A 16,351-nucleotide genomic window follows, 5' to 3' on the forward strand; every position below is an offset into this window, starting at 1 on the left:
TGCTTAGGAAAAAATTGTGCCTCACTTATTTTAGGCCATCCCCACTATGTATGAATGAAATTACTCAAATCCAGGTGTTACACAACTTGCATGCCTTTAAGCCGTTCTTACCTGAGAGTGAAAATTTGAAATTGTTGTTGTTTCAATGTCCTTCTTGCCCAAAATTTCCATTTTCACTGGAGTGTTAGGAAAGTTAAAAGCAAAGTAATCCAGGAAGTCTGGTAAATAAGCAGCTGCTCCATGTACTATTGCTAAAGCATAGTAAGCTGCATTTTTATCGTTTTCACTGAATGACAAAGCAAGGAACTCTTCTGCAAATCTCTCCATCTCCACTGGAGACAAAAATGAGAGTTCATCCATGTAAGCATGAAGGACCAGAGCGCCACCATTAGACTGATGTTCTTCATGAATGAAGTTACTAAATTTAGTGCCAGTTTTCAAGAAGCTGCTGCGAACAGAATGCTCCTGGTGCGTCACAAATGGTGTTTGTACTCCCTGGGGCACTCGGTACTCCTGCATACCCAAATTCAGTCTGCAGAGCTGCTCATCCTTAAGATACCTGAAGGATTCCTTGTTTATTTCTAAGTTATCACAATGTCCTTGAGACAAAGTCTCTTTGTCAATGCGAGTAAGTCCAGCACACACCGTCTGCACTTCTTTGTTGTACATCTTCAGGCGTTTTCCTCTCATATCTTCCCGGTGTTTCTTTTTCTTTTTTTTCTTTATCTTCTTCATTATAAGACTGTCAGCTCGCTGGGTTTTGCCATTTTCGTCTTGAGTTTCTGGCAGCAATAACAGAGAGGAGATTAGAGTTCTGCAATTCTAGCATATTCATACAAAATGAATGAAGACCTCACTTCCTAAGGCTATCTATTCCCACAAAGACTGACCAATGGTAACACCTTGTCTTTTGGCTTACGAGACAATTATAGAATAAAAACATGCAGTACACCTCTGTTATGCAAGGAAGCTTTGAATTAAGAAGAACACCCAAATTCAAGTTTAGTATTTTAGAAATATTTTGATTCGTAACAACTTCATTAGAATACCTTTAAAAGGAATGCTTATTTCAGAGCATCTAAATTAAGATGCATCATTAACTTCTGACATTTAAGGCAGTGAATGGGAAGAGGAAAAACAACTATGCATAACATTCAGACTTTCCTTCCAGAATACCTCCCTGATTTTGGATCCAAAATATAGAAGCAAAGGAGAATGCTGCCAAAGATGTGCAAGCGTTATTAACATTTAGAAGAAAAAGAAACTTAAAGCAGTTCACTTTCTGGCAAAAAAAATCTTTGACTACTGATCTTTCTTACTGAAGTTTAGAACTGATATTTCCAAGACACTGAGGATATTGCTAAACAAAATTAAGTTTCAAATCCAGCTGACACTTCTGATAAAGTAAAATATAAAGCTATTTGTAACACAGCTGGTATCTGGTTTCACCAGAAAATTGTGCTGTGTATTAATACATAATCTTTTGTCTGACAATGTCCAAAAAAGGATTTTAACTGGTAGCACTACTCTCACAGCCTGCTTAGTCTGACAGTTACCAGGCTGCACAAGGCATGGCAGAAAGCAAAGTACATGGCAAAAAGAGGTCATTCGGACTGCAGAAGCCTATTAGACATACTAGTGATTAGATGTGTTTTTAAGTCTGCTCTACTCAACTGGCACCAGACTTTGCAGTTCTTCAAAAACTATCCCAAAGCATTCAGTCCTCAGTTAATAGCTTGCTGAAAGGCCCCCCGAGGGACCGCATACTGGCCTTTATCAGAACACAAGTATCAAAATATCACATCCATGCTTTCAGCCACCTTGTCCTAGCCTGTTTTACAGTTGACTATATAGTTAATTCAGAGCTAAAAACCCTACACTTTTTCTTAGGGTTCAGTTTTTCCAAGTTAAAATACTGAAAGGTTAGGGCAACAAGTACTAAGAATCAGTTCTGTCAAGCAACATGTAGCAGCTTAATTGCTTATCTTTTAGTGTTAAGAAATAATTCACACAATGTAGCAAGTGACAGAGATGCAATCTGATGCTCAGCTGCTAAAAAGCTCAATTGTCAGAATTTTAATCTGCTCAAATCAAAGAACTGGTTTAATGCCAATGATGCACATACCTAAGTGCCACACTGCTGGGACCATTACAGGGATCAGAACAGCCAGCTGTTGACGTTAATAGCTGACTAGAACACACAACAGCTAAGCTTTCACCAGTTTCCCATGGCACAAAATCTTGTGCTAACAGTTTCCTTTTTTTGCCCACAAAGCGATACAATTTCTATTCCATCTTTATTCTCTTGCTCTAACTTGTAGTTAAAGAAAAAATTGTATTGCACTGATCTATGAGGAAAAGCTGTAATAAACACACATAGCTTCAAGTTATTTAGTTTAACCACGGTGTTTAACTGTGTCATTAATAATTTGGTCTCAGCACTCTTTACTTGAGATGGCTGACCTTCACAACAGCCTGCTGTAACGAACAGAATTACTCACGAAGCAAAGAAATAGTTGATTGCTTAATGCTAGCTTCGTACAACTGTCCTAGGACCTGAAATACAAGTTTTCCACAGGACTGCTGCTATGCCTGAGCTCTTACAGACAGCAAGTGTCCTTATTTTTCATTACAACCATGGAAACCTTGAGAAGACAGTTTCAGCTGAGACACCAAAACAGCTGGTACAGTTCTTTGAACCAGCTTCCCTGGAAGTCTCAGAAGTGAAGCTTGCACAAGCTTACTCAGTCACTGAGCTAGGACGTACAGATACTGCTTCGCTAGCTGCAACAAGCAGACTAACCACACAGGTGATCTTAGACCTGCTGTGCCCAGGGAGTCCAAGTCCAAGCTGAAACTACAGAAGAGTTTCAAGTGTCCACAGGGCTGCTGGGAACACTTCCTTGCAGGTGTTTCTCAGTTAATTTTTAGATATTAAAGGTGTTTTATTTGAAGGATTTCTAATTATATGAATTGTAGATATATTTTTTTAGAAGTCAGATAAGCTCAAGTTCTAATTAAGAATATCTTCCTGTTTGAAGATACTCCCTAATAACAGACCTACACTTAGCACCCTGAATTCTGGGGGCATCCATTAAACACTAGTCCATTTTCAGGATAAAAGCCACCCAGACCCCCTTCCACTGCAGCATCCTCTGAACACAACAGGGTCCCAGGATTAGTCAGAGTAACCGCTGTATCAGAGGAAGCTTGACAGTGACATTTGGGGAATGTCTGACAGTCTTGATAGAAGTATAGTTTTTACTTCAAAAAAGTGGAAAGACTCCAGCATTTCATATACTAGAAAAATCTCATCAGCAGACTACGGGTTCCCACAGCAAGGTAGAATAACAGCACTGCCAATAACAGCTCCTCTGAAGTTATCACACAACTGAACGCCCTAGTCACTATCACTATTAGCAACAAAAAAAACACCGGAGATGTTTATTATCACCTGTGGCCAAAGATAAGAATATAAGCAAGAAACAGGCAGCTTGATTAGATTATACATTGAAATAGAAGTAGTGAAAGGAGAAAAATAGCTCCCTCCCAAAACCCACTCTATATGCAGTCTAGGACATATAATGAAAAGCTTCAGACTTTGTTAGCAAACAGCTTTCCTTTGCAAATCTGGAATTCAGATGGTAATTTTAATTACTGTTTAAGCCTTCATTAAAGAAGGTCTTATTTGGTTATTGGCCTAGAACCGGCACACAGAAGCATTCCCAGGCTAAGACGGCATACTCCTTGTACTCCTTCAGCTTTTATCAACGCTCATCAAGCTAAAATTTGAAGATTACATTCTAATAGCTTTGAGAGCTATTATTCAAAGACAGTGGTTTAGCAGCACTGAACAACAGCGAGAAGTGCGCTTCTGCATGATCACTTCGTCTTTATCAACCAAGCAGCTTTTATCTCCATCTCCACAACAGCTTTGCCCATTCTTCAGACAGCACTAGCAAGTTTATGCTACAGACCTAACCTTTGTAAGCACGTACGTTTTAGGTTTCTTTGGCACAAAACTTTCATGCATACTCCTGGAGCATAATCCAGGACATATTAACTTTATCGCAGTTGCTTCTGATTACGTTGTGTGCTCATACTAAGAGGCTTTCTGTGAAACACTTATCCTGCACTGTACTGAGAGAGAGAGACCTTAAATCCAGGTTCCTGTCTGAAAAACTGAAGCATTTATTTAATAAAAATAAAATAAAACCAGCAGCTTCTCGTTTCTAGTCTACATTAACGCAGGTACAGTAAGAGGGAAGCTTTACTATCTGAGCACTTGTGTTTTGAAGCTGCACCGAGGGCAGCTCTGCCCAGCAGCAGCATGACAGCAGGCTGGGAGCGCTCCCGATCCTCACACAGCACCTGCTTCTCAGCTCCCCCTGCATCGCTACCAGGGGAAACACGAAGGCTCCCGGAGCTCCGGCTGCACAACACAGGCACGGAGCGAGCCCTCGGCGAGCAGCGCTGACAGAGCCTCTCCCCCTCAGCCCAGCCGGGACGGGGCCCTCACCGCCGGGCCCTGGGCTGCGAGCGGCCCCCTCCCCATCCCCGCTCACCTCTCTTGCTGGGCCTCCCGGCCGCACCATCCGCGGGGCTGCTCCGCCTCGCCTTCTGCGGCTGCCCCGCGGCCAGGCGGCCGGGCTCGGGGGCGACAGCGGCGGCGGGGCGATGCCGGTGGTGGTGGTGGCGCCGCTCCTCCAGCGCTGCGGACGGCGGCGGCGGCGGGAGGCCGAGCGGGGAGAAGGCGAAGAGGCCGGCGGCGGGCAGGCCGGGCAGGGCGGCCGGGGGCAGCGGCTCCGCCGGGCCGGGCCCCGCCAGCAGCTGCTGGCTCAGCCGGGCCCGCTTACCGCCCCCCGCAGCCGCCGCTTCACCGGGAGGGCCCCGCCGCCGCCTCCCGGTGCCGCGCGGCCGGCCGGGCCGGTCCCCTGAGGGGAGCGGGGGCGGCTCCTCGGCGGCCCGGGACACGGCGCGCACCGCGGCGACCTGCGCGGCCATTTCACAGGCTCCCTCACACACATTTAAATGGCCCGAGCGCCAGCGGGCAGCGCGCAGGCGCGGCGCGGTGCACCCTGGGAGTTGTAGTTCGCGGCGGCTGTGCCGGGAAGCGTAGTCCGTCCTCCCGCGCAGGCGCGGGTCGCGGCTCGGCCGGCCCGCCGCCCAGCCAATGGCCGTTAATGGGAGGTGCGCGGCGGGGGGGGGGCGGGGCTGCGCCTCAGGGGTGGTTCGGAAATGGCGCCCGGCGCCACACGGGAGCGTGTTTATGTTCTTCTCACTGCAGCACAGTTCAGACCCACAAAGTGCCAAAAAAAATAAAAATTAAAAAATCACACGCACACAAAAAACACAAAAAGTAATGTATTTTCAAATTAGTTTGACGTGTTGGTGTTATTTGCTTGTCTGATCTTGCATTCAGGGCTTCATCTACGTGGAGGGGAGCATTTAATGCCGTGCAGGGTTGTTCGGTTGTATGACTGACAACGGGACTTTAAAAGTTTGAAGTGTTTGTATAGAAGCAAAATACAGAAGAGTACGCTATCCCCAAGGGAAACGTAGAAACCTGCCTCTTGCTTCTCAGGTTTAAAGTTTTCCCTTAAAAGGTGTAAGCATCTGTTAAGGTGTATGAAAAGGCGTAATCAGCTGTTTGAGTACAATTCTTACGTATACACAAACATTTTCCTCTCCAGTTTCCAGCTTTTGGTCCCCGGGGGCTCGTTGCCTGCACCTGGGTTAAGGCGAGCAGGGCACGGGGCTTCTGTGTGATTTGGGGGTGTGTTAAGCAGCCCCTGGCTCTGCGGGAGCTGGTGGCACTGAGAGGGCTCTGCCTGCCCCCCAGGTGTGGGATTTGCTCTTTGTTGGTGTGGAGCAATCCCCCGTGGGGCTGTGCCTGGACAGGACTGTGCTGGGACCTGGGCCCTGCTTCCCCATGCCCCAAATATTAGGGTATTCAGGCACGGGGCGGTTGCCTGGGTCTCCCTGTGGGGACGGATCCTTTTCCTGCTTAGCTGGGGAAAAGGAAAGCAGTGGGGGAGGAAAGCAGTGGGGGATCTCTGCGGCTTCCTGAGGGGGGAAGCAGAGGCACCGGGCTCAGCAGTGCAGGATGTGGGGGAACGGCTCAGAGCTGCACCAGGGCAGCCTCAGCCTGAGCAACCAGCAGCAATTCCTCATGGTGAGGGCGGCCGGGTGCTGCTGGCTGCCATCAGCCCCCGCCTCATTAACAGATGGAGCCCTCATTAAAACGCTTTAACTGCCTGGCCCCAAAGCGCTCAGCTGATCTCCGAGGGTCCCCTTGGGGCTGTTTGGTTGCAAAGAAGACCCTTGGGGGGGCAAGAGGGGCTTCAGTCCCAGGGGGGAGAAGCAGCCACAGGCCTGTGTGGTGGTGAGGCCGGGTGCCACGGACTACACGTCCCGGCAGCCCTGCGGCTGGTGGCTGTTCCGCCGCCGCCACCTGACCCTCACATGATCGCAGCAGGCGGCTGCGGGGCCGGCGATGGGGCACCGCGACCGCATGTTCAAGGTGCTGGTGGTGGGGGACGCCACGGTGGGGAAGACGTCGCTGGTGCAGCGCTACGCCAACGACAGCTTCAACCGGCACTACAAATCCACCGTGGGAGGTGAGCCCCGGGGGGCCCGCAGCCAGGAGCCGGCACCCTGGGGTCAGGGGCTGAAGCGGCAGAGGATGGGGGAGCCCCGCAGCCTCCCTGTGGGCTCCCCACCGCCTCCTGCTTGGTCTATCCTGGATATTTGGCCTCTATAAAGCGCAATGGGGCCCTCATGGAATGTGTCCTGTGTTTGGCTCCGGGCCCCGGGCTGCGGGGAGGATGCTGAGGGGCTGAGATGTGTTCAGAGTGCAGCGAGAGAAGCTGCTGGGAAAGGGGAGCAGGGAGTGGGGCTGGGGGGCTGGGGGTATTTGGGCTGGAGGCTGAGGGCAGAGCATGTCACTCCTACAGCTGCCTGCAGGGAGGCTGCAGTGACAGGGCAGGCTCTTTTCTCAGCTGACAGGAGATAGGATGCGAGGTAACGGCCTCAGGTTGTGCCAGGGGAGGTTTAGTGTGGGTGTCAGAAGAATTTCCTTGCAGAAAGGCACCGGGACGGGCTGCCTGGGGTGCTGGTGGCACCCCCACCCCAGAGGGTGTTTCAGGGGTGCGTGGACGTGGCACCAAGGGACGTGGCTTAGTGGTGGACCCGGTACTGTCAGGAGCCTTTCTGCTCTCTGTGTTTAAGGATGAGCTGCAGGTTGTGGTGAGCAGCACACGGGAAGGAAACGCCGGGCTCCACGTACCTATCAGCAGCTGAATGGTTTAGGCAGTACAGAAAAAACAGACAACTGCCACAAATCCAGCATTTCACTGGTGTTTTTCTGAGTTTCCTGTAAGATTATGAATTTTAAAAGAGGGCATGGTGCATGGTTAGCTCTGATTCTTTCACTTAAAACTCCTGCTGGTCCAGTGTGAGCTGCCACAACTGGGACAGTGACACTGGGAGGTGGCAAGAGGCTGTGGAGGAACAAGCCCCGCAGTGCAGAATGCCCCTAATGAGCTTTCCTTTCTTTTTGGGGGGTTCTCCAGTGGATTTTGCTCTGAAGGTGGTCCAGTGGTCAGAGTCAGAGACAGTGCGACTTCAGCTCTGGGACATTGCAGGTACGTCATGTGAACCACGAAGCTGTTCAGGTGTCAATTTAAAGCTCTTGAGTGCTTGGCTTTTTTATTTATTGTTATTATTATTATATTCCTCCACTAGGAGTCTGCTGCAAACATAAATCCTAAAAGCCCATGGATTCAAGGGACAGGACTGTCCTGGTTTGCAGTGCTGTCTCTAGTTTGCAGCAGTAGTTTTAATATTTAACCAAAAACTCATCTGCAAAGAACACAGCAGCACAGGGGATAAATTCTATCAAGCCTTTCTTTGCAATTGCAAAGGCACAGCGGATGAATGAGGGGAGAGCTGATCTGTAACCAAATGCATAACCTCCCAGCTCCGAGTCTGGTGTGCAAATTCTGATTTGTGGCGTGGCAGCCAGGCCCAATTCCCACGTCTCAGCGTGTGCAACCCCACTGAAGTCGCTCTGGTTTCGCTGCCAGGACCAGAGGGGCCCGGGCAGTCGCTCCCTGGCTGCTCAGTGACCTGTGCGAGCAGGGCTGGGGGTTTCCTTGGGAACAGGCATCCCCCCCGGAGTGGCAGAGCCCAGCGAGCAGCAGTCATGGAAACAGGACGCCGTGCTGAGCCAGGGTGGCCGGCCTGGGTCAGCAGTGGGGCATCTTTGGGGGGCTTTTGGGGTGGGCCAGCCGTGCAGCCCGCTCAGCCATCCTCAGCTGCCCTAGTGCCGGAGGGTAAAGGCCAGGTCGGTGCCATAGCAGCTCGAAAATGGCACCTCTGGATGCAGGGCAGTGAGGAAAACAGGGCTGTGCGTGCCTGCTTTTTCGCTGTTCAGGCGTGCGCGTCAGGAATCTCTAAAAAGAAAACAGGAAGGAGAAGTTTGCTGCAAGAGGATTGCAGCAAGAAACTGATTTCGATTGCAGTCCCCAAAAGGCATTTAAGATTTGGAAGGCAGAGCGGCCGCCCTCATCCAGGGGCTGCGCATCCAGGGGATGTGAAATTTTAATGTAGGTTGTTACACTGGGAGTCGGGCAGAACATTTCTGGGACACCTGAGTGGCTGGGTCGGGGTTAGGAGCTCCCAGTTTGTCCCAGTTCCCTGCACTGCTGAGGCACCGAGGCAGGATCCTTCTCAGTGCCTGTATCCTCGTTATGTAGTGGAGGTAGACGATGTCAGCTGAGGAAATGCGGTACCCTCATGGGCAAGTAATTTCCATGAATAAATCTAAAAAACGGTAACTTCTGGGGGGGATTTTTCTTTTCCTTTTGATCCTGAAGGGCAGGAACGCTTCACGTCAATGACGCGGCTGTACTACAGGGAGGCATCCGCCTGCATCATCATGTTCGATGTCACCAACGTCAGCACCTTCAGCAACAGCCAGAAGTGGAAGCAGGACCTGGACAGCAAGCTGACGCTGCCAGACGGGAGCCCCGTGCCCTGCCTGCTGCTGGCTAACAAAGTGAGCAGCTCGAGACACGCCCTGTGTGTGTACACGTGGACCTGGGCTTTCCTAGCTGCAGGAGATGCCTCCACTGCTAAGCCTTGCCCTGTGCTGTACCACAGCCTGGGGCTTTTTAATCCTTTCCTTAACGTCTTTGGAATTTTCTTTCTTTACCTAGGAGGGTGGTAGGACCTAAGGCTGGATGGCACTTAGGAGGTGTTAGCACCTGCTTTGTCCTAGAATGCTTCTTTTGCTGCTGGAGCTAGAGATCAGTACCTTGGGCACTGAAAGCTTTTCTTCTGCTTTCTTGGTCTTTAACTTGCCTGGGGAATTTTTGTGGGAGGAACTTGAGCTGCCACAGTGATGGCTACTTTTCCTTTGGGTGCAGTGTCAGGTTTCGCCGTGCAGAATGGGTGCTGTCTTTCAGTGATTTATTTCTCGTTCGTTTAAAAAGTACCTTTCTGTTCCTTGCGTGCCAGCGTTGGCTCAGCAGCCATTCCCAGATTCAGTTTGAGACTTGCCTGCTTTGAGAGAGTCTAAAATTGGAGACGAATCAAAAACATGCAAGGTGGGTGGGAGAATGGCTTTTCTTCTCCACTTCTTCACAAGCAATGAACTGCGATAGCAATTTTACAGTAACGTTTGTGCCTGCATGAAGCCATGTGACTGCACGGGCTGCACTCCCACCAACACAAGCTCCCCTGGGACAGGTTTCCTCACTCTCTTCATGCTGTCCACTGACATCCATGGGATGGCCTCGGTGGCACCACAGCACTAAAATCCCCTTGGTGCTGCTAGGCCTGGCAGATTTTGGATGAGTGACAGTGCTTTCTTGTCCTGTTCTGGAGGAACCTCCATTCCATGCGTGCTTGGCTGAGGTGTGGCAGCATCTGAGATGAGATAAATGTACTGCTGCTTGCAACATCCCATTAAGAACCTTGCCCTAGGAACGCTCAGATTGTGATCTCGGAGATGCGCGGGGCTGAGCCCTCCTGTTGCCTCCACACAGGCACTGCTGGGGTGAGGGGAGAGGTTCCCCTCCCAGCTTAAAAATTAAAAGGCTGAAACTTAAAATGTCTGACTCTCCTTTTGCAGTGTGACCTTTCCCCGTGGGCAGTGACAAGGGAAGAAGTGGATCGCTTCAGCAAAGAAAACGGCTTTTCTGGCTGGGTGGAGACGTCTGTCAAGGAAAACAAGAACATTAATGAGTCCATGAGGTAGGCACAATGCCTCGTGGAGCATCTCAAGAGTTAATTCCCTCTCTCAGACACCGCCATCTGAGGTGAGGGGAGATGCTGTCAGGCAGTAACAAATGGCAGCAATAACGTGCAAGTAAATCTCCTGGAGGGAAACTGAATTCTAAAAGGTCAGAAGTTCTTCTGTCCCTGGTTAAGCTCAGGCATGCTTTTGGGAACAGAAATGCTTTAATCGGTACCAGGGATGGGTTTTTCCCATATGCTGCCTTCTTCCAGGAGGATGGGGCTTCTGGTGCAAATATATTAGAAATTCTTTTGTGATGCACTAATCCGAGAGAAGATTTTGCTTGTTCTGAAAGGTGAGAGGCAGCAGCTCTGGGCATTCGCACCGTACCTCAGGTAGGTAACTGGTTGTGGTGTCCCAGTCCTCAGGCCTCCATTATGGTCACTGCAGCCTCCTGGTGCTGCCAGGAAATGGCAGTGGAGCTGCTGTCAGTGCGGATCAGGCTCCTTAACCTCACTCTTCAGTCCTTCAAGTTCTGGAATTGTGTGTTCTCCTAGGAGGAGTTATTTCTATTTATTTTATTTTTTATTTTATTTTTTGTATTGCCTCGAAACTGTGTGGCCCAATGCTGCTTGGATAAGAAAATAACCAAAGTGACATGTGTTTGTCTTCTAGAGTCCTGATTGAAAAGATGATGTCTTCGTCCACCCGTGATGGAAGTTCCTCTGCTTCTGGGAGCGGGGATTACATTAACATAAAGGAGGCATCCCCACCAGGCTGGGCTTGCTGTTAGGTGCACTGACTACACCATCTGCTTGGGTCTAGCAGCAATGTCCTTTTATTCTTTTTTGTATTTTTTATTTTATTTTTTTCAAAGCAGCTCTCACTTTTTTTTTTTTTTTTTTTTTTTTTAACATGGTAGTGAACTGTCTTCTCCTTAGTGTATATTCATGCTTGGTAAAGAATTGCTGCAATGACTGGGAGTGAGAAGTGGAAGAAGGCTGAGAACAGGATTCCTTTCTTCTCGTGCAGCAGCGACTGGAAGCTCTGCTGCTAGTCATGTAGCACAGCCTGTGTTCGAGCACATGGCTTGGATTAATACTTTTTATGTTTCGAGCACTTATCTTCATCTTCTCACATGTGACGACCTGTCCCGGGCAGGATGAAGGATGTGGAAAGTCTATTTTTAATATCACTGCACCTTTTGTTCCCCACAGCCCGCACCCACCACACACAGTGGCACCACTCCAAAGCCTCACAGTGCCCTTTATGTCAAGCACACGATGTTCACGCAGTCTCTCTGTGCCCGTGGATCCCCAGTGTGGGACTGCAGCAAACTCCTTACTTCGTGCTGCGGAACCATGGACCTGTGCTGGCACGTCGCGGAGAGACCGACGCACCCCAGCCTTGTCACCAACTGTCCTTAAGATGTGAAGCCAGCTGTGGGTTATGACTGTGTCCCACTTTACCAGCCGTGTAAAAATAACCGGTGTGCGAATCGAGAATTCATGCAGCACGGCCCTTGCTCACGTGTACACCGACCGGGAGGCGTAGAGCACAGACCCCGAGTTTGTGCCAAGAATTGCCCGGTTGCCTTCTGTTCGTTCATTCTCCCTCACCCTCTGTCCAGCACAATCCTACGTATTCTGTTCTGCTGCCACTTTATTAGGGCACTGAGAGCTGAATGAGGAATAGGTTGTAAACTCCTTTGTATGACAGAACAACAGTTCTTTTCACTTTTAGAACACCCTGTATCCTACAATCTCGAATAGCTTTGCAATTGCTGATGAATTGCCTTCCCACAATTATTCTGTAGCGATGAGTGAGTTTGGTAGCAGGGATGGTGCTGGAAACACAGTTCTCTGAAAGCCCACCTGCTGGTTTTAGTGGTCCAAAGGGGAAGCGAAGGAGAAGACTTTGCAGGGCAAAAGGAAATGAAGAGACCTGCTCCCTACTTGCCTTTTGATGCCTGCTTTTCCTAGCACGTCCCCTAGGTATTTGCTGTTGTTGAGAACGGTTCTGGCCAACAACAACAACAACAAAAATGGGTAAAAACACTCTAGATAGTTATCTTAGAGGAGTTATTAGGAACCTCAGTCTGCAAGGCTGTTGTTACGTAGCATTGTATGCACTTTATGTAAGCGTGCTATGCCACAGAATTGTCTTGCCTGGGTTTTGGGTTAGGATTTAAACAAGTGCTCTTCAATAATGTTTTCCCTTCCCTAGCAGTTTAAATAAGCAGAGTGCTGAGAGAGGAAAATATTGGAAGACTTTCCTTCCAGAGCACAATTTGAAAACGGTTTGTTCTGATTCACGCTAATTTAGGACTGATTTTCTTTGGCAAGGTACTCCTGTCCGTCTTTTCTTACTCTATACAATCTATGGAGGGAGAGGACAGTAAGAACAGGAACCGATTACCTTCACTAGGCACAAAAGAATGCTGAGTTTTTGTTATCTGGACTTGAGAAGGACAGGTAAACAGTAAGGGCTATGAAATTTAGGCCTAATGTTGTGTTCTGACTATTTTATTAAAAGCTAAAGTAGCTGGGGTAGGATTCTGTTGTGCAAAATTTGACAAATTCAGCTTCATAGGCACTTAAACTTACCTTTTCCTGTGCCACTGGATTCACTGAAATATATGAAATGTGTAGAACTGGTTAGCAACAAAATTGAACTCTAGTTGAATTCTACTGCCTAAACATACTAGGTAAAAGAAAAAAAAATGATTTTTTTAATCATCCTATCAGTATTTTTAGTCCTCTACGAAATACGGAGAAAAGGGTCTAAGATACGTCATGAAGCTGTTAGTATTCGTGTGTTATTTATTGATTTCTCTATGTGCACCTCAAAGTGTTTGAGCAAAGAGGTCAAGTGTAGGAGCTGCCTTAACAGATGAAGAAATTGAGACAGAGTGGAAGTCTCTGCTCAGGACCAACCAACCACTCAAGTCAGTAAAAGCTCGGAAATGAACAGGAATTTTATAACATGGGTTAAAATGCCTTATTTATACCTTTTGTATACCATTTTTTTACATACCAGTTTCTCTTTAGTATCTGGACCTCTTAATTTTTCAGAAGTGCCTCTCAGAAACAAGCAAAAAGCCAAAGGAAGAGCTTTTATGATTTTCTTTTATTATACATAATTTCTGCTGGGCCCAGAGATTTCTGGTACCAGTGTATGCCTTGGCGGTTTGTTTGTTTTTTTCCCACACTGCTTGTTAACATCTTAATAGACACAGCAGACAAGTAAGTGTAGAAAACCAAGCCTGCACAACAGAAACAGTCGTTACTCGAGATCGGTACAAAAACACAGACAGGAAAACGATTTTACTGTGCAGATGTGTGTTTGTTTTTTTTTTCAGTTTGCTCTGTGGCACATAAGGTACTTAAAAAGAAACAACAAACCAACCCTTGATTCAGTCTCGTAAAACAAACTGATTCAAAAGCCCCACCTAAACATGTTTTTTTTTGCTGCGTTAATTTGTGAAGAATGCTTACCTGTGAAATTGGTTCTGCCCAGCTTGTGCTGGTTGAAACAACACATTTTTAAAACAACCAAAAAGTCAGCTTGATAGAAGCTCATTTTTGGAGAGATATTTTAAACAAAGTTAAATCTGATTCATAAAAACTTGATCTTTCAATATGATGCAGAAAAGCATAGTCTTTATAGTCTATTAGGAACAACTTGTTTTTAAAATGACGCTTGATTTTTCCTTTCTGTAGTGCCTTCTTTGACTTTGTGCTCTTTATGAGACTCTGGACCAACTGTACCTATTTCATTCCCTTCCACATGTTGTTTCTCATTTCTGTAACTAATTTGCAGTCATGAGACTCAAAAACATTAGTTTAGCTTTGTATTTAATATGTTGATGACAGCAATCCATGGGTCAACAGAGCCAGGAATTTTTACTGTAATAGAATTTGAAATCATGAGGGGAGACTACAGTTCAGAAACTAGTTGGCAATATTGAAATTGAGCTTTTTTTTTTAAAACAGTTCGCAGTTATGCACAACTATTTTAGAGACAGGGTTCTGATTACTGTAAAGTTGCAGTGTTATCGTGTTTATATAAAGAGAAGAAACTGCTGGGAGGTTTTCTCCATATCAATCAGTAACTAATGCACTGTTGCAGAAGTTTGAAATAAAACAAGTTTGACATTGCTCGTGTAGTAGTTGTTGTTTTCCTAAGAAATGGGTTCAGGAGTCCAACACAAAAACAATATTGCTGTCAATAACAGGAGATGGATAAAGCATACAATGTGAACTGCTCTGTGCTGCCAGCAAAACAAATTAGATCCTTTTCACTGAAACATCTTTCTGTTCTGATTATTGTAGTCTGATTGACCTACAAGTGGGACATAAGTATGCAAAACTTTTGCATCTGCGAGTCAATCATAGTGGCTTTTAATCCAATATATCCAGCTAAGAGGAGAAAGAAAAGAATTCCTTGATGTGGCTGTCTGTTAATACGCCTTCCTCCTTATGGCTCATTAATTCACACAGTGCATTTTGAGGCTGGCTATGCGGGCAGGCAGTTGCTCTGAATGCCTCTCTTTCTTTCCTGATCAGCTTGATTTTCATGAGTATTGACTTGCACGAAGGACAGGGCACATCTGAATTGATCAGAAAAATGGCACTAATTCCAAAGGGGACAAATTAAGCTCGGGAAAGGCATTAAATGAACTCAAATTACTCCTAGGATTAGGTAAAAGCTGACCATGTTTCTAGTGTAACACCAGTCTTCTCAGATAACCCCAGATCTAATAAAATGTTTTAATGTGCTGTTTGTAGTGAAACAGGAATAAGTCTCTGTAAAGACTGAAGTGCAAAAGCACGTTGCTGTTCCCAAAGCTGCCATGTTCACGGGCAGTGGAGTTATGTTTTATTTTGCCATGGCAAAAAGCAGCTCTTATTAATCATAATGAGTAATTACGGATTTCTAGGGGATTAGAAGTGTGAGGAACCCCAAACCTTCCATGGACTTTCTTGTATTTTACGTAAGTTGTGCATGTTTGTTGGATCTGCTGATGGGCGCGGGCAAACGTGGTGCTGCAAACGCCATCAACGCCGCTAATGAAATCCACGCTTGCTGAAAACAAGAAAAATAAGAACTTCACACTTCGGCACACTCCCAAAGCGGCAAGGCGACGACGGAGCGAAGCCCAGCAGCCTCCCCGCACCCCTCTGCCTCACACACGGCCTGGGAACCGCCTCAGGCCCTGAGGGGAGGCGATTTTGTGTCCCGCTGCCCCGGGGCAGGAGGTGCCCGTGGCAGCCTGGCGGTGAGCATCCCTCCCTCCATCCCTCCCTCCCTCCCTCGGGCAGGCTGCCATGACAAAGGGGCCGCCGCCTTGCTCTAACCTCGCTGCCTAAACTGCGCCCGGCCCCGCATCGCCTCAGGGGCGGCGTGAGGCGAGGGGGGTGGGGGGCTCGGGGCCGGGCCCTGAGGGGATTTCGGGCTCCGTGGGCCCGTTTGTGAGGCGATGAAGGGGCTCGGGGCCGGTCCCTGAGGTGAAAGGGGGTCCCGAAGCCGGTCCTGAGGCGAGGGGGGGTCCCGGGGCCCGGCCCCGTGGCGCTGAGGGGCGGCGCGGCGCCTCCCCGCGTTTTCCCTCCAAAACCACCCCCCCCTCCCCTCCCCGCGCGGCGAATCTGCCGATCCCACCCCGCCGCGAAAAAAAAAAAAATTATATATATATATAAATATATATAAATAAAAGAAAAGAAAAATCAGGACGGGTTACTTGCGGCGGAGGAGAGGCGGGGCGGTGAGGAGGAGGAGCGGGGGAAACGCGAGGAGGCGGAGCGGCGGAGCCGGTGTCGAATCTGCCGGCGGTCCCGCCGCGCGGCTCACAGCAGCTTGAGCGTGTGGGGCGTCCTCGCCCCCCTCCCCGCGGCGACCGGAGGGGCGGGGCCTCCGGGCCGTGATGGTTCGAACTGACCAATAGCGAGCGGCGGGGCCGCGCGGGCGGCCAATGAGCGGCGGAGGAGGCGGTGCCAGCGGGGTAGGCTGAGCCGCCCCCCCCCCCCCGCTCGCATCCTCTCGGCGGTGCGAACGCGACCATTTGCGGGGGGAGCGGCCGGAGCGGCGGCGGGGCCGTGCGGGCGCGGC

General features: G+C 48.7%; 2 protein-coding genes across 3 annotated transcripts in view; one reads left to right on the forward strand and one right to left on the reverse strand.

Moving 5' to 3' along the window:
* Positions 1-5,040, reverse strand: part of RSBN1 (round spermatid basic protein 1) — an 18,542-nt gene extending 13,502 nt beyond the window's left edge. The window contains exons 1-2 of one of the 2 annotated variants that reach the window (XR_014319030.1): positions 4,566-5,031; positions 112-782 (exon numbers count right to left, since the gene is read on the reverse strand). Coding sequence is in view for 1 of the 2 variants with exons in the window: in XM_082778709.1 (XP_082634835.1) it covers positions 112-782; positions 4,566-5,004 (1,110 nt within the window). In the remaining variant the exon portion in view is untranslated. Of the gene's footprint in view, positions 1-111; positions 783-4,565 lie in introns of both variants that reach the window. The other variant, XM_082778709.1, reaches the window with a different exon arrangement.
* Positions 5,041-6,496: 1,456 nt separating this feature from the next.
* Positions 6,497-14,589, forward strand: RAB29 (RAB29, member RAS oncogene family; the record flags this gene model as incomplete). The annotated part of the gene is made up of 5 exons (XM_082778679.1): positions 6,497-6,620; positions 7,575-7,646; positions 8,880-9,061; positions 10,139-10,260; positions 10,919-14,589. 5 exons carry the CDS (start codon positions 6,497-6,499, stop codon positions 11,034-11,036), a joined length of 618 nt encoding a protein of 205 aa, XP_082634805.1. The 3' UTR covers positions 11,037-14,589.
* Positions 14,590-16,351: the final 1,762 nt, after the last annotated feature.

Source organism: Aythya marila (assembly GCF_965140915.1).
Source record: "Aythya marila genome assembly, chromosome: 24".
Classification (NCBI taxonomy): domain Eukaryota; kingdom Metazoa; phylum Chordata; class Aves; order Anseriformes; family Anatidae; genus Aythya; species Aythya marila.